At 39.4% G+C, this 17,664-nt stretch overlaps 1 protein-coding gene across 5 annotated transcripts in view; it reads left to right on the top strand.

Annotated features, from left to right (window-relative positions):
* The window catches only part of SYNE2 (spectrin repeat containing nuclear envelope protein 2), a 379,604-nt gene that overhangs the window by 241,904 nt on the left and 120,036 nt on the right, over positions 1-17,664 (top strand). For all 5 annotated transcript variants that reach the window (XM_032134991.2, XM_032134990.2, XM_032134988.2 and 2 more), the window contains exons 62-65: positions 4,139-4,336; positions 4,938-5,012; positions 7,500-7,610; positions 13,058-13,174. In XM_032134991.2, the coding sequence (XP_031990882.1) occupies positions 4,139-4,336; positions 4,938-5,012; positions 7,500-7,610; positions 13,058-13,174 (501 nt within the window). The remainder of the gene's footprint in view (positions 1-4,138; positions 4,337-4,937; positions 5,013-7,499; positions 7,611-13,057; positions 13,175-17,664) is intronic.

Below are 17,664 nucleotides of genomic sequence, written 5' to 3'. Positions count from 1 at the left end.
GTTTGTAGCCTGGGCAGTCCTAACCCCAGAAACTGAGCCAGGGCTGCCACATCTCCTTCTTTAATGGAGGGCTTAAGTGCCCATGACCTCAGCTTGAAGCATTTTGATCTGAATTTGCTCTGGTACCAAAGAACCTGATATAACACACAGGATATTTGGACAACCTGACTTTCTGGGATAGAGTCAGGCAGTGTAGGCAGGCTGGGCTGCAGCAGTGAAGACCCTGAATACTATTGTACTGAAGAATTCCATATTCTAAGCAGTATTGCCATACTGACATATTGCCATATGTCAGAATTAACAGTGTCCTGTGGGCCGGGCGCGGTGGCTCACGCCTGTAATCCCAGCACTTTGGGAGGCCGAGGTGGGCAGATCACGAGGTCAGGAGATCGAGACCATCCTGGCTAACACGGTGAAACCCTGTCTCTGCTAAAAATACAAAAAATTAGCCTGTAGTACCAGCTACTCGGGAGGCTGAGGCAGGAGAATGGCGTGAACCTGGGAGACGGAGCTTGCAGTGAGCCGAGATCGCTCCAGCCTGGGCGACTGAGTGAGACTCCGTCTCAAAAAAAAAAACAAAACAAAACAAAACAACAAAAAAACAGTGTCCTGTGGATTCAGTTACAATGGTTTGCATGTTAACTATCTATTGCTAGGTTTTTTCGGTCTTTGTTTTTAAAGTAGCATTTCTGTAATAAAAAACAACAACAACAACAAAAAAACCTGATTGTATGCTAGGGGTAATAGAGAGCTGCTTTTTTTCTTGCCATCAAATTGATGCGGGCAAGCAATTAATATGGTACTCAAAGGAAGATTACACTACTCGCCAGCTGTGAGACCTGGGGCAAGTGATTTGACATCTACAGTGAAGTACAGGAGAGTGCAAGATGACACAGCTGTTAAATGGTGGATCAATAATTCCCACTCAGTAATGAAGACTCAATATTGTAAAAATATTAGATTTCCCCTTATGCTAAAAAATCAAGGACCCCAAAGAGCTTCTGTTTATATGAATTATATCCATTGATAACTAAATTAAAACTCAGAAATGAACAATAATAAACCCACCACATATTAATAGGAATAACTATTTTTATTATTATTATCTTTTTTTTAAAGATGAGGTCTCACTGTGTTACCCAGGCTGTAGTAGAAATAACACTTTTTTAAAGTAGTTATATTTTCTAAAATAAATAGTAGTGAGAAGAGTGACATTGTTTTATGTATTTGTAATCTCTTTAATATCTGGCTTAATATTAGGTCAGTGCAAAAGTAATTCCAGTTTTTGCCATTAAAAGTAATGGCAGAAACCGCGATTACTTTTGCATCCACCTAATGGACAGATTGTTGTGTTTCTGCATTTGATCTGCTGAGGCATGTAGTCTTGTTTTAAGTACGTGAAGACAATCCAGCCTCTTAAAGACATGCACTTGGAAGATAGAGGAATATTTTAATAGTCCTTTTGAATAATTGTACCCGACAAGTGCAAATTATGTATTAATTGTAAAATGGAATCTAAACCCATGTCAATGAACTTTATACATTCTTACATTAAAATTTACATTAAAATGTACTTCGAATGGATCTTCTAACAATGCATGATTTTATAACATCACGCTCGATCCCTTGGAAAATCCTGATTAACTGAGTTAGGCAGATCTTCCAAATGTTGACACATTTCAAGAGTCAATATTTCTTTAAATCATAGTTGTTAATATTAACACCTATCTCTTCAGAAAAAATCTTTTAGTATTTAAGGAAAGCAATATAGTTTATCAGCTGGCTTTTTTTCAAGTAAAAATAGTGTTCTGTGAATAAAAAGGATAGTTCAGCTTACAACTCAAACAGTAGCATAAGTGCTTTTTCTCAACCATTGGCCCTTGGTATGCAGCAGAAGTGCCATATGTATACTTTCCATTTTTTTCACAAAGAATACTAAAAATACACACTGCTGTGGTTTGAATGTTTTTATCCTCCCAAAAAATGTTGCCTCCCCTCCCCCCAACATTTTTATTCATGTTGAAACTTAATCACCAACACAGCAGTATCGGGAGGTGTGGCCTTTGGGAGGTGATTGAGTCATGAGGGTTCCTCCCTCATGAATGGGATTAGGTGCCCTCAGAAAAGGGCTTGAGGGAGGGAGTTCACCCATTTTTGCCCTTCTGCTTTGTGCCATGTGAGAACACGACAAGTCTCCCTTCAGGAAGATATAGTGTTCAATGCGCCATCTTGGAAACAGAGAACAGCCCTCACCAGACACCAAACCTACCAATACTTTGATCCTGGACTTCTTAGTATCCAGAACTGAGAAATAAATTTCTGTTCTTTATAAATTACCCAGTCACAGATATTCTGTTATGGCAGCACAAATAAACTAAGACACGTGTTTTTATCAAGGACATTCTTAAGGAAAATGGAATTTTTTTTTACTATAAATACATCAAAGTGAAGAACCCAGTAACAACGAATAGACTTGGTGTTCCTGCCTTGATTCATATAAGGTGCCAGTAGTTTTACCCACCATTGCTTTCATGCCATCAGTGCAAATGTCAGCATGGTGTAAAAGGCAAATAAGATTCTAGTATTATGAAAATGGTCTGAACCTCGTGGACTGTGGCCAGGGGTCTGCAGACGCTGCTTTGAGAGTAGCTGCTCCATGTAGGACTGTGCCTGTACTCTGTTTCTGTTATTGTAGTGGCTGTAGTGTCCCTCTTGTCGGGAAGCAGTGTACCTCTGAAGTTTAGTGTTTATTGAAAGTGGAACACAAAATGCAGCCAACTCAGATTTAAGTCAAACAATTGTTTTTTCCCAAAAGCAAATCACAGAAATTTTGACTTCAGACAGAATAGGGGTATTGGCACAGGAATGTGTGCAGTGGAGCCAGGAGAAAGCCCAGGCCTGTGCTCTGCTGTGTGCTAGTTGCAGCTTTGGACAAATCACCTTCTTTCTCTGGCCTTTAGAACTCTCTCTTGCAGGTGGAGACAGATTACGTTTCTCTGTTCTATAAGAAAATTAATGCTTCTATGACTATCTGTAGGATGGGTGGATGGATGAACCGACAGCAAGAAAGGAAGAAATAAGGAGGAAAGAATAGGGGTCTAAGGAATATATTAGGAACAAATTTCAAACACATGAAGGTTTTCTAAAAAGGAGCAGGCTGCTTCTGATGCAGCACGCACTTCAGGAGCTCAGGCAAGTTGAATGACATCTCTCAGAGGTGCTAGAGAGGAGGATGTTAGTGTATTTGTCACCTGCTATTTCTTCCAAAGCTAAGAATCTATAATCCTGTAATCATCTCAGACATACAGTGGGCATCTGTATATCTGCCATGAATAAGAAATTTGATTTGCACATATCAATAGTATAAATGTTAAAAGTAACATCACGAAACTTGGGATCATCTGTCCATCATTCCCATAAGAAGATATACTACATGGTACCTTTATTTGTTTATCTATTCCTATTTAGTAGGAAAATTTTACTGTAGAAAAAGTAAATGATTGAGCAGGATAGACTCTGCTAAAAAAAAAAAAAACGTAAATGAATTTAGTAATACCAAAGAAGTTCAAAGATGATAATAAAAGAATGAGATTTCTGTCTTCATTTTCTCTCAGTGATTCCCAAATGTTAGTCTGCTTAAGAATTTCCTGGAGAGACATGGGAACATGTCTCCTGGGGACATGCATTTTTAATATGCTTTGGGACACAATGGGAAGTCTGCATAAGGCACTTGTGTGGTGTTGGTTAGTGTGCAGACTCCTGGGCTCTGCCCCGTGGATCCTGGTTCTCTCAGTCCTGTAGCTAGCCACTAGAGCAGTAGCTCCCAACCCTGGCTGCACACCACAGTCATCTGTGGAGCATGTTACAAGTTTCCATGCTTTGGCTCAACCCCCAGAGATTCTGATTCACAAGGTCTCTGGTAAGGCTGAGGCATCCTATAGCTTATAAACCCTACACAGGACCTTTGGAAATACATCCAGGATGGAAAGGAGCTATACTGTACCAGAGACTAGGCTCTGGCTTTGTAAACCAAACAGCAGAGAAAAATCTTCAGCCCTTGTACCAAAGGAAGCAGGCTGCTCTGGGCCTGCAGAGGCCTCAGACTTCTCAAACCTACGCAAACACTCTTTCTACACAGGGAGAAATCGAACGTATGGAAAAACAGATTCTGAGTTTGAACCAGAGAAAAGAAGACCTGTTGGTGGACTTGAAGGCCACCGTACTAAACCTTCACCAGCATTTGAAGCAAGAAGAAGAAGAAGTAGAAAGAGATAGGCTGCCAGCTGTAACATCAGAGGAAGGTGGAGTGGCAGAGAGGGATGCTTCTGAGTGGAAGGTGGGTATGACTTTAGGTTAATGCTGGCCCCGCACTCCATAAGAGCATTAATGGGTAGTGTTTTCCACCTGAACGACCTGTGGCATCTATGTCTATGGCCTGTAGTAAAGGAATTTTTAAAAGTGGAAATACTCAACCTGAGGTTGTTTACTAGTGAATATAAATCCTCAGGGTGTGCCTTTTCTGGACTCCACCCAGAATTCTTAACGCCTGAGTTACTTTAGGACATGCTTATAAAATTTCACAGGCAGGTGGATCAAGCCTCCCTTTGAAGTATCTTCGTACAGAAAAGTGAGCCCTTTGCAGACTCAAGAAGGGCCCAGTGCCTAAATCTTCCCTGCATTCATATCAATGAATCACATTCTTTAATTGTTTGATGAAGGGCCACAGGGGGCCATGAAAATGACAAGACCTAAGGTTTGACTGACTCGGGATATCTGGCTGGAGGAGCTGAACGGACCAGGAGACAGGCTTCTTGTGGGGGTGGGCATCTTGGATAAAGTGAGTAAAAAATTAGCTACATAAAAATGCAGCTGGACTGGGATCTTGGTGATGTTGACTGGCAAGCAGACTGCAGGTATTCTTGTGCTGTGCCTTTCAGTTGAACAGAAGAGGCTCCATGTCTTACCTGGCAGCAGTCGAGGAAGAGGTGGAAGAAAGTTCCGTGAAGAGCGAAGTAAGGGAAATGATTTTCTTGTTAAAGTTTGTTAGAACCAGACTTCTAAAAGAAGTCAATGAAAAGATCTTAAAGTGAATGGAAACCTAAGAATTTTTAAAATTAATGTTGATATTTTAAAAGTGTGATTGAAGTAGTTCTCTTATGTTATTAATGTTTAAGTGTATGGAAACCTACTTCACCATGTAAGAGTGAGATGAATGTAATTCAGACACTCTCGTTGGCATACGGGAGAAGGTGAAGAAGTTCTCTGTAGTATCCTAATTTCTGAGGACTTTCTCTGAAGTTTTGAGAGCATGCTGTTTGGCACTCCTGGTCTCATTTTTAGAACTGTATTTTTCCACATTTCAATTACTCTTTTGGTCTAAAACAGTATTTCCAATGACATGAAGAGTTGTGTTAGCAACTAATACTAAGAATTTGTACTACTTGATTATAACTGGTTGAGACATTTTCAGTTGTCTTTTCTGACATCAGTTTCCATTTCATACTTGAAAAAATAAGTTGCAGTGGGTCTTATGACAAAAGGAAGAAAATTGAAGCAACTTACAGTTTTTGTGATTTACATGTAACCACCAGACACTTTTTGGGCTCATTTTATAGATGGTTAAATAGCTCCACTCTCACACAAAACAGACCTCTTGTCCTAGAGTGTGTCGCTAGGACATGGTGGAACTGTGACAAGGAAGAGTACAACTTTACTGTGCTCTGTGACCATCAGACAACTTTGCAATCTGATTATACCCCATCATGGCAGAGAGAACTATGAGAATAATGGAGGGACCAGGGGCCAAAAAGAGTGACTTCAGTACAATGTTAATTTGAGACATGTATTTGCTTCTGAGCTGATGTTTATAGTGTTGTTTGTCTGACAGCAACAAAGAAGTATATGTTCATCAAGCTGTGATTTTTTTTAAAAAATTGACAAGTAAAACTTGTTTGCATTCAAAAAATTTGCCGGGTGTGGTGGCAGGTGCCTGTAATCCCAGCTACTCGGGAGGCTGAGGCAGGAGAATCACTTGAACCCAGGAGGCAGAGGTTGCAGTGAGCTGAGATCACGCCGTTGCACTCCAGCCTGGGTGACAAGAGCAAAACTCCATCTCAAAAATAAAATTATATATGTTTATGATTGTTTTGATATAGTGTATGTATATATGCATTGTGGAATGGCTAAATTGAGCTAATTAACATACACATTACCTCACATACCATTTTTTTTTTGTAATGAGAACACTTAAAATCTACTCTCTTCATGATTTCAAACATATATTAACTGTAGTCACCATAATACAAAAGATCCTTTGAACTTACTCCTCCTGTGCCCTTTTTTTTAAATTCCCTTTGACAAACATTTTTGTAATCCCTGGTCACTGGTAACCATTGTTTTACTCTCTGCTTCTATTAGTTTTTTGTTTTTTTTTTTTTTGCATTCCACATAGAAGGGAGATGATGTGGTATGTGTCATTCTGTGCCTGGATTATTTCACTTAACAGAAGATCCTCTAAATTTACCCATGCTGTTGCAAATGACAGAATTTCCTTATTTTTTAAGGCCAAATAGTATTTCACAATGTATATATAACCACATTTTCTTTATCCATTCATTTGTTGGTGGACACTTAGGTTAATTCCGTATCTTGGTTGTTGTGAACAGTGCTGCGTTGAACATAGGAGTGCAGACATCTCTTTGACATACTGAGTTTTTTTCCTTTGGATATGTACTCAGTAGTGGGATTGCTGGTTCTATCTTTAATTTTTTGAGGAACCTCGATACTGTACCAATTTACATTCCCACTGACGGTATTCAGGGGTTCTATTTTCTCCACGTCCTCATGACCACTTGTTATTTTTTATCTTTTTGATAGAAGCCATTCTAACAGGTGTAAAGTAGTATCTCACTGTGGTTTTAATTTGCATTTCCCTGGTGATTAGTGATGTTGAACATTTTTTCTTATACTCATGTGGCTGTAATTTTAAAGATAGCATTTTAATTTTTCTAACTTTTATGTATTTTTAAATATTTATTTAGAGACAAGATCTCACTTTGTTGCCCAGGCTAGAGTGCAGTGGTTCCCACTGCAACCTCCAACTCCTGGCCTCAAGTGATCCTCCCACTTCAGCCCCTCAAAGTGCTGGGATTACGGATGTGAGTCACAGTGCCTGGCCTCAAAGATACCATTTAAGGTTACATTTACCAAAGCAGATTAAATTCCTAAAAGCACCGTTTTAAAGATTTCCGTTGTGTGATGTGAGCCGAGCCCCTACTTTTAAAAGTATTTTCTAGGCTTTAGGAAGAGCAGCCACATTTGTAAACACGATATAGTTAGCAAAAAATACAGATAAAACAATGGGGGAGGGCTGCAATAAAGGGCCGTGGTTACACTGCCTGATAAGTTGAGTCTGGTATAAAAGAAGTGAGTGAGTAGGGCGCCAGTTATGACAGTAAGGGAAGCTCTTCCCTTTGCTAACCAATCGTTTACTGTGATAGAATGGAGATGAGAAGGCAGAGCCATATCCTCAGTCTTGGTCTTCACTTTGGAAGCATGACAAGGACATGGAGGAAGACAGAGCTTCCTCATCCTCTGGAACAATTATTCAGGTAATGCGGTGCATATCAACCACGCTTAGGGGTTACGAGGGCCCGGTGGGGAGCAGGGATCTCTTTCTGCATGCCTTTCTTTCCCCACACCCTCGAGACGGACTCTTGCTCTGTCGCCCAGGCTGGAGTGCAGTGGCATGATCTCAGCTCACTGCAACCTCCGCCTCCTAGGTTCAAGCAATTCTCCTGCTTCAGCCTCCCAAGTAGCTGGGATTACAGGCACACGTCACCACGCCCAGCTAATTTTTGTATTTTTAGTAGAGACGGGGTTTCGCCATGTTGCCCGACTTTCTATGTTAACTTTGCTTCCTCTCTTCCCTCTTTCCTTTGTTTGGTTTTCAGTCAGCACTGCCTAAATCTTTAAAATGCCCATTTGTAGCTCAGACGAGGAATAAAAATAAGGATAGTAAAGAACTATCTTGTTTAAAGGAATGCTTAGGGAGGGAAACTGCATGGGCCGAATTTTTTTTTTTTTTTTTTTTGCTGACAACCATTGTATATATTTATGGTATACAACATGTTTTGAAATGTGTATACGTTGGAAATGGCTGTATCAAGCTAATTAACATATGCATTACCTCACATATTTGTCATCTTTTCAGTAATTAGAACACCTAAAATCTAGTCACTTAGCAACTTTTAAGTATACAATACATTATTATTAACTATAATTGCTATGTTATACATAGATTCTCTTGAACTTATTCCTGCTGTTCAACTGAAGTTTTGTGTCCTTTGACCAACATCTCCCCAGGCCCTCTCTCAGCCCCCAACAGCCCTGGTAACCACCATCCTATTCTCTGCTTCTGTGCAGTCCATATTTTTTAGATTACACATGTAAGTGAGATCATACAGTATTTATCATTCTGTGCCTGGCTTATTTCATTTAACATAATGTCTTCCCGTTCATTCATATTGTCACAAATGACAGAATCTCCTTCTTTTTGAAGGCTGGCTAGTACTCCGTTGTGTATATATGCCACATGTTCTTTCTCCATTCATCAGTTGATGGACACTTAGGTCGCTTCTCTATCTTGGCTACCGTGAATCTTTGAAAGCTTCTCACATTACCTTTGCACAAATGCAAAGACAGCCTTAATGGGCACCTGCTTGGTTCTATTTCTATTGTGTACTCAATAACAGGAGAGTACTTTTTTTGAGGAAAACTCCACGTATGTGAAAATCCAAACTGACCAAACAGATACCTCAAAGGAAAAGCTAAAAGCTTCACTGCACTGTTTTACCGAAGCATTTAAATTAACATGCCACTGTTTTGGGAGTATTGAGTGGAGGGTCTCTCCATACTCTTTTTTTTTTTTTTTGTGGAACAAAGTAGTATGTAAGATAAATTAGATGCGTTGAGTCTTTTTTGCTCCTTATGACATTCTAAATATCTTCCAATCTCTCAAATGCCCTCACTTTAGAAAATCATCGTAAGCTTATGTGAAAACTACGTTCTTCCTTTGCTCCCAGAAGATCTCTGCATCCTCGTCATCCATACACCTCTCGCTACTGCCTCCTGTCCAGGGCTGACCCCTCCGCCTACTCTCAGGCCAACTCTTTCCTTAATCATTGGCACCATTCTCTGCCTGTACCTACCTTGTCAGTCTCTGCCTCTGGCTAGGTTCCTTCCTTCTCTACCTCAGTACTCAGGCTTCCCCTCCCTAACATGTTCTCTTCCTTGTGGCCCCACTACTTCAAACAGAGAGATAGTTCCAGAACCAGCCTGCATCTTCAGTGGCTCCACAGAAGGCTTTGGTCCCTGGGATGCCCTTTCTCCATGCCTGTCTGTAGACTTCCTTCCCATCCACAAAGACCCATCTCAACTTCCCCTGTTCCAAGAAACCTCCTGTCATCCTGCAAGGGAAATTGCTGTCTCTTTCCCTGTTCTCCAGTAGGATTCTGAACCTCACTTATGACTTAGCACATTTTTATGAATACACCTGATACGATTTCATGAGTAGAAAGAAGCTTATCGTTTATATCCTATACTCAGCTCAGTATGGTACTTTAATGAACTGAATTTCTGGATCCTGCTTCCCATGTCAATTACTACACTTCCTCTTTCATTTGCTACTGAAAGTCTTTCCTTGGTGCTGGACTCCCTAGGTCCCTTTTGTAACCTTGTTTCAGCCTCTGGCTATGCTTAAACTGCCATTGACTTCTGGAGTACAAATTCAATACACTTTTATTAGTCCTAATCCTTATTGACCTCTCTGGGACTGACCACCTCTTCCTTCTTTAACTACGGTGTTCCTTTAACTTTCTTAATTCTGTTCTTCCCTGTCCCTTCTACCTCTAGTCCCTCCTCCGTCTCCTTTTCTTGCCCCTCTTTCTCTTTGGTCTGTGATGGTAGGCGTTCCCCTCAATGTTCTGTCCTCTTCCTTCTCCCTGTTTTCTCTTTTTTTTTTTTTTTTGAGACAGTCTCCATCTGTCACCCAGGCTGGAGTGCAGTGGTGCGATCTCAGCTCACTGCAACCTCAGCCTCCTGGTTCAAGCGATTCTCCTGCTTCAGCCTCCCGAGCAGCTGGGATTACAGGTGCCCGCCACCATGCTTGGCTATTTTTTTTATTTTTAGTAGAGACAGAGTTTTGCCATGTTGGCCAGGCTGGTCTTGAACTCCTGACCTCAGATGATCCACCCGCCTTGGCCTCCCAAAGTGCTGGGATTACAGATGTAAGCCACTGCGCCCGGCCTCTCTCTTTTCTTTCAGGGCAATTTTATTTCCTCTGAGAGCTTGTGGTCACCTCTATGCCAGTGATTACCAAACTAAATCTCTAATCTTGGCTTTTCCCTTAAATCTATAAATCTATTCCACATTTCTATCCTCCTGATAGACTTTTTTGGGATGGAGTTTCTCCAACTGAAACCCATTTTACTACCTTTCCTTCAAAGCTTGCTCCTCTTACTAATTTCTCAGTGTCTGCTGATGGTGCCACTGTTTTCTCAGAGATAAACTTTGGAGTTCTATTAGGTGCCTCATTTCTCTCACCTTTCACATCGTGTCAGTGGCCAATGATGTCCATTCACTACGTACAACCTCTCCTCCTGTTATTTTTGCCATCGTCTTATTTCAAGCAATTCTTATTACTTCCCTGGACTTTTGGAGTAGTCCTCTAATTGGTTTACAATCTCCAATTGTTCTTCCTAATACATCTTATGAAATACTGATGACTTTTCCTAAAACCAATCATGCTAAACCTCAGCCTAAAATTCTTCATGGAGTTTGATTATCTACTGAAGAAAATGCAAACTTAGCCTGGCATTCCAGATTTTCCTGATCCCTGCCTACCTTTCTAATTTTATCTAATCTCTACCTTTAATTCTTGGTTTATACCTTTCTGATAACAGTCACTGTTTTCAGTAGAAGAAGCTGAAAATATACTAACATTTTGTTAGGAAATGCTAAATGCCTTGTATATGTCACTTAATTGCAAGCATAGGTGAGATAGTTTTTATTCCCATTTTAAAGGTGAAGTAACTGAGGTTCAGAGAGTTCAGGTTAATTTGTCCAAGATCACACAACTTGCAAGTAGAGCAATCAAGGTTGGTTGATTATAATATCCACATGCTTTCTGCCACATTGTGTTAATTCTTTGTGTACATGTCATTTTCCCGTTGCTTAACTTTGGTTAACCTTAAAAGAAGGATTGCTGAATCAAAGTATATATCCATTTAAGATGTGACACACATTTTCAAACTGCCTTCTAGAAAGGTTATACCAAGCTAGGTGCAGTGTCTCATGCCTGTAATCCTAGCATTTTGGGAGGCTGAGGTGGGCAGACAGCTTGAGCTCAGGAGTTCAAGACCAGCCTGGGCAACATAGTGAAACCCTGTCTCTGTAAAAAATACAAAATTAGCCGGGCATGGTGGTACATGCCTATAGTCCCAGAGACTGAGGTGGGAAGATCACTTGAGCCTGGGAGATGAAGGTTGCAGTGAGCTAAGATTGCGCCACCCCACCACACCACAGCCTGGGTGACAGAGTGAGGCCCTGTCTCAAAAAAAAAAAAAAAAAGAAAGAAAGAAAAAGAAAGGCTATACCAATAATATTTCTCCTAGGTATACATGGAATTGCATTTCCAGGCCCCCGCCCCCCCCCACCACACGTTGATTTTTGATATTGTCAGTCTTAGCCAAACTTAGCCAGTGGTTTAAATTAATTTATGTTCTAAGAATGTTGAATATCTCTTTAGATGCCTATTGGCTTTTGTAACTCTTCTTTTGCGACTTGCTTATTCCTACCATTTGACTGTTTTTCTATGTAGGGGTTGATGTTTTCCTTATTATTTATAGAGTAATTAATATATTAAGAATATTGGCCAGGCACAGTGGCTCACGCCTGTAATCCCAGCACTTTGGGAGGCTGAGGCTGGTGGATCACGAGGTCAGGAGATCAAGACCATCCTGGTTAAAATGGCGAAACCCCATCTCTACTAAAAATACAAAAAATTAGCTGGGCGTGGTGGCGGGTGCCTGTAGTACCAGCTACTCGGGAGGCTGAGGCAGGAGAATGGTGTGAACCCTGGAGGCAGAGCTTGCAGTGAGCCGAGATTGTGCCACTGCCCTCCAACCTGGGCGACAGAGCGAGACTCCGTCTCAAAAAAAAAAAAAGAATATTAACACTATGTGTAATAGTTATCCCAGTTTGTCATTTCTCTTTAACTTAGATTATGGTATCTTTTGTGGTGCATATTATTTTATTTTTTTATGTAGTCAATACTATTTTCCTTTCTTGTCATGCTTCCCCACACCTAGAATTTTTATGGTATAACTTTGAGAATACAATGAGAATTTATTGTTGGGATAATACAAGGATTCTAGTTATATTTTTCATAACTAGAATTTATTGTTAGGAGTAATACAAGAATTCTACTTATATTTTTCATGAAATGCCTTGGTAGTTGTTCCTAAATGGAATAAATTCACCTTTTCCCCACTCTTTGAAATGTGGCCTTTATCATATAATTAATTAATTAATTAATTATTTCAGTAGAGACAGGGTCTTACCGTGTTGTTCAGGCTGGTCTCAAACTCTTGAGCACAAGCAATTCTTCTGCCTTGGTCTTCCAAAGTGCTGGGATTATAGGTGTGAGACATCACACCTGGCCATGTAATTTACATTTTCATAAGGACATACTTTTAAAGAATACTTCAACAAGACAAAGCATGCTTCTGGAAAAATCTACTTAAGTACCTAATTCTCTAGATTCTTTATGTGCTCATTAAGAAGAGAAGTTTGGAGAATGTAAGTCTTTCAAATAAAGACAATCTTGGGGAAGCTGATTTTTTCCCTAATGAACAAACTTTTTTCAAATTGTACCTGACTTCTCTGTACCTGACTTTTTTGCAAGCAGGTAGTTTGTAAAATGAGCAGGCGCAGAAAGAAGAATTCATGTGGCACCAGGGCAGGACCCTTTCTGGAGCTCTGATTCTTTTCTTTACAGGAACCATATGGGAAAATAAGCACCTGTGATAATTCCATGGCACAAATCCTCACACCAGACTCACTAAACACTGAGCAAGGCCCAGAATGTTCCCTAAGGCCCAACCAAACGGAAGAGGTAAGTCCCGGTTGGTAATAAGTAAACTGCTCAGATAGCTGGACTAGCACCCTACAGATGACCAGTGTTCTGTGTCCTGCAATACCTTGTACATCAAGCTAAGTGTTCCTTGTGAACTTTAACATATGAAGATATGTGCTGTCAAGCTGTAGAACTGGAAGACTTGTCATCAGATATTTACAAAGAAAATAGGCACGGCGTAGAGAATTAGACGCTTTTCACTCATTTACCATTTGTCAACGTGAAATAGTCTTTCCATTGATGACTACTTCTTTAATCTGTAGATAGAACTTATGGGGGCAAAGAAAGTAGAGAAGGGTTAATATTGATTAATATTGATTAATAGCCTGTTACATAAAAGGCATTTATAGTTATCTGTTTAACCCTCAGACTGTATAAGGTGGGTTCATATCTACCATATGTTTACAAATTAAGAAATCAAAATTCAGGGAGTAAAAATATAGCTAGTGGGCCGGGCATGGTGGCTCAAGCCTGTAATCCCAGCACTTTGGGAGGCCAAGGCAGGTGGATCGCCTGAGGTCAGGAGTTTGAGACCAGCCTGACCAATAGGCTGGTGAAACCCCGTCTCTACTAAAAATACAAAAATTAGCCAGGCATGGTGGCACATGCCTGTAATCCCAACTACTCAAGAGGCTGAGGCAGGAGAATTGCTTGAACCTGGGAGGAGGAGATTGCAGTGAGCCAAGATTGTGCCACTGCACTCCAGCCTGTCTGGGCGATTGAGCAAGACTCTGTCTTTAAAAAATATGTGTATATGAGATATATAATATGATATATATAAATAATATATATCATATTATATATTATATATCATACGTATGATATATAATATATATTATATCATATGTATGATATATATAATATATATGATATAATATATATCATATTATATATTATATCACATTATATATTATATATGATATCACATATTATATATCATATTATATGATATATAATATATATATCATATTATATATGATATATATGATATCATATATCATATATAATATATAAAAAATATATGATATATATCATATATAAAATATATAAAATTTATTATATATGATATATATTATATATAAAAATATAAAAAATATTATTATATATGATATATATCATATATAAATATATATTTATATATTTTATTATATATTATATATAATATATATTTATGTATAAGTATATATATTTATGTATATAAATATATATATGGCTAGTGAATGGGGGAATAAGGAATCAAACCCAGAATATTCTAATCTGGCTTCCTAATTTGGAATCTTGTACCTCAGTGGTTCTCAATAAGGCCTTACAGTGGGGTGTGGGTGATGGGTACTATTTCCCAAGTTAATTTTGGTGTTTAGCTGGACCTAAAGCTCCAAGGGTCTCACCAAATAGCTCCTGTAAAATATATTGGCATGTTTTTGCTGTTTTATTGTTTAATTATTGCATCTCTTTTCTTCTTTTATACTGAGTTCAATTTATGTTTTTTCTCCCAATCTTTTGTCTAGTCTTACAAAAATATCTCTTAGTTCTCAAATTGTTATTCCTTTTTCTTCTTTCTTTCCCTCCTCCCTTTCATTCTCTGTCTCTCTTAACAATATATGTCTGGGAAGGTGGACAAATGTGAGAGGTTTACACCCAGTGGCAATGCTTAGGTCGAAGAAAGTTGCTGACCTGGTCAGTAGGTTTTCTTGCTGTTCAGAATTAATCTGGGTTTTGTTCTGGGGACATGGTCTCACTCTTCACCCAGGCTGGAGTGCAGTGGCCACAATCATGGCTCACTGAAGCCTCAACCTCCTGGGCTCAGGTGATCCTCCCACCTTAGCCTCCCAGGTGGCTAGGGCCACAGGCACACACCATCACACGTGGCTAATTTTTGTATTTTTTTCAGGCACACAGTTCTGCCATGTTGCCCAGGCTGGTCTCGAACTCCTGGTCTCACACCGTCTGCCCACTGTAATGTTATTTTTGACACCTAATTAAAAATCAGATGTAGCTTCAATGGTGTTTTAGCTACAGTAGCCATTCTGCTTAATATTGTTTCTGCTGGTGTGGATGACCTCTAGGGTCTTTTCCCTGACCATGTGGATACTAGATAATGATGACAATAAAGAGAAGGAGGAAGAAAAAGGAAGATAACAAAGTACTTACTGGACATTTAATATGGGCCAGGTACTGGGATTTTACATATACTATCTCAGCTCTATGAGATAAATATTACTGTTACCCCACTTTACAGATGGAGAAACTGAGGCTCAGAGAAGTAAGGTGCCCAAGGTCATTTAGCTAGTAAGTGGCAAAGCTAGGATTCAAACCCAGATCTTTCTGACTCTGAGTTTAGAACCTGAGCTTTGAACTATTAGGCTCCAGTGACTCTCTTTTGAACTAATTTATGTATGTGTGTATTTGTATTTTCTTCTTAACTCAGAGCTTTTGCTGGGGAGGAATTCTTGGAGCAGGAAAAATAGATGTTACCCTTTACTACAGGAGGAATTTGTCCACTTCTGATTATTCAGGGACTCCTTTACTGGCTCCAAGTTCCGTACCTCTTGGTGACTGTCTTCCTGCCTTTTAGTCATTTCTATCTCATCGGCACAGCACATCACTAATGAGAAGGAAAGTGGGGACTCTGCAGAGACCAGGCAGCCAATGTCATCAGGCTTCTATCAGCCTCAACAAACCTTTTGTTTCAGAGGTTAAGTGTATTGACCAAATGATAATTGCATAATTTTTAGTAAAATTCTGAGTCATTCTTGACCCGTATTACAACCAAGGATAAAGATTTAGTATGGAAAAATGTGAAAATGTGAAATCAAGCTAGGCATGACCTCAGAGTAAACCGCCACCATGCCATTCTAGGGGCATGCTTTTCATTTATTCGTGTGCAGGTTGGTACTGTACTTTAGGTATGCAGTTTTATATTTCATAAGCAGTGGGGGAGATATGCAGGTATTTGTAGAATTGACTGAAATATTAAGGAGAAAATGTACAGGTTTGCTATTTTGGCATGAAATGTAGCAATAGCCAGAAAATCAACTTGCATTTTAACTGCAGTTTTTTGTTTTTTGTTTTTTGTTTTTTTTGACTGATTACTTCACTGATTACTTAGATCAGTGATGTGTTAATGCCGAAGTGAAGCAATGTGATTCACCAACTGAAAAGTTAACTTGGATACTAAAAGGTTGGTGAAATTATGTCAAGAATGTGGACTTGTAGATTCCAAAGTGTAGTGAAAGCAGGAATTGTTTTTGATTCTATTTACTGTTGTGTGACCATACAGTGCGTGCTCATGATAAGAGCCCAATAAAGGCTAGCTGTTATTAATCTACAGTTATGCTTTAGAGATGACATATTTAATATTAAATACTTGTAGTAATACTTTTTAGCCCCTCCCTCCAAAGCGTACAATTATAAAACATCCATTTAAATAAGTTTTGCTTTTAGAATTTGGGGCTATCATATAGAGAAGGTATTTTACAGGGTTGCTACTGTGTGAAAAACCAGGGAACTCTGAATTAAAAGATCACAGAGCTGTGTGACCTTGGGTAAGTAACTTGGGTGCTTCTCAGAAGCAACATGGTAAAAAGGGAGGCATGTGGGCTGATTGAACATTCTGTGCACTTGGGTTTCTTAGACTTTAAAAAGAGGTGGGTGAACTGATCTCTAGTGGGTTCCTTAGGCCACCCTCAGCTCTTGAAGCTCTATGGTTGGAAATATTCTTTTTTTCTTCTCTTCCCCTTTGGATTCTTTTCAGGTTCAAATAACTAGCAGATAAAACCCAGATTAGTCATGCAGCTTACTTATTTCCTCATTAATTTGGTGAGTTCATGAGAAAGCAGAGAAGCTCAATACTATCATTAAAAAAAGTGTGTGGAGGGCCGGGTGTGATGGCTCATGCCTGTAATCCCAGCACTTTGAGAGGCCGAGGCAGGAGGATCACCTGAGCCCAGAAGTTAGAGACCCTCTTGGGCAACATGGCAAGACCCCATCTCAAAAAAAAAAAAAAAAAAAAGTGTGTGGCATATAACAGGTGCTCAAATAAAATTTTTGAATAAATAATGAAGGCAGGTGGTAAATCTGTGATTATAGATTAATTAATATTAATAGATTATCTTAGATTAATTAATATTAATAGATTGTTCTCTCAAGTGGCAAAAAAAAGGAGAGGGGATTCCAAAATCTTTGTCTATAGCAATATCTGAAAACTAGAAGGGAATTAATCAGATGACTAGAAATTGATATCTGGAAGTCTGGAAGCGAAATCACACAACTGTTGCTTTTTAAAAAAAAAAAAAATCAGGGCCAGGCGCTGTGGCTTATGCCTCTAATCCCAGCACTTTGGGAGGTCTAGGTGGGTGGATCACTTGAGGCCAGGAGTTCAAGACCAGCCTGGCCAACATGACAAAACCCTGCCTCTACTAAAAATACAAAATTAGCCAGGTATGGTGGCGTGTGCTCGTAATCCCAGT

Source organism: Hylobates moloch, unplaced genomic scaffold (genome assembly GCF_009828535.3).
Source record: "Hylobates moloch isolate HMO894 unplaced genomic scaffold, HMol_V3 SCAFFOLD_16, whole genome shotgun sequence".
Lineage (NCBI taxonomy): Eukaryota > Metazoa > Chordata > Mammalia > Primates > Hylobatidae > Hylobates > Hylobates moloch.
The sequence above is the reverse complement of the archived record's forward strand: the minus strand, read 5'-3'. Positions and strand labels throughout refer to the sequence as shown.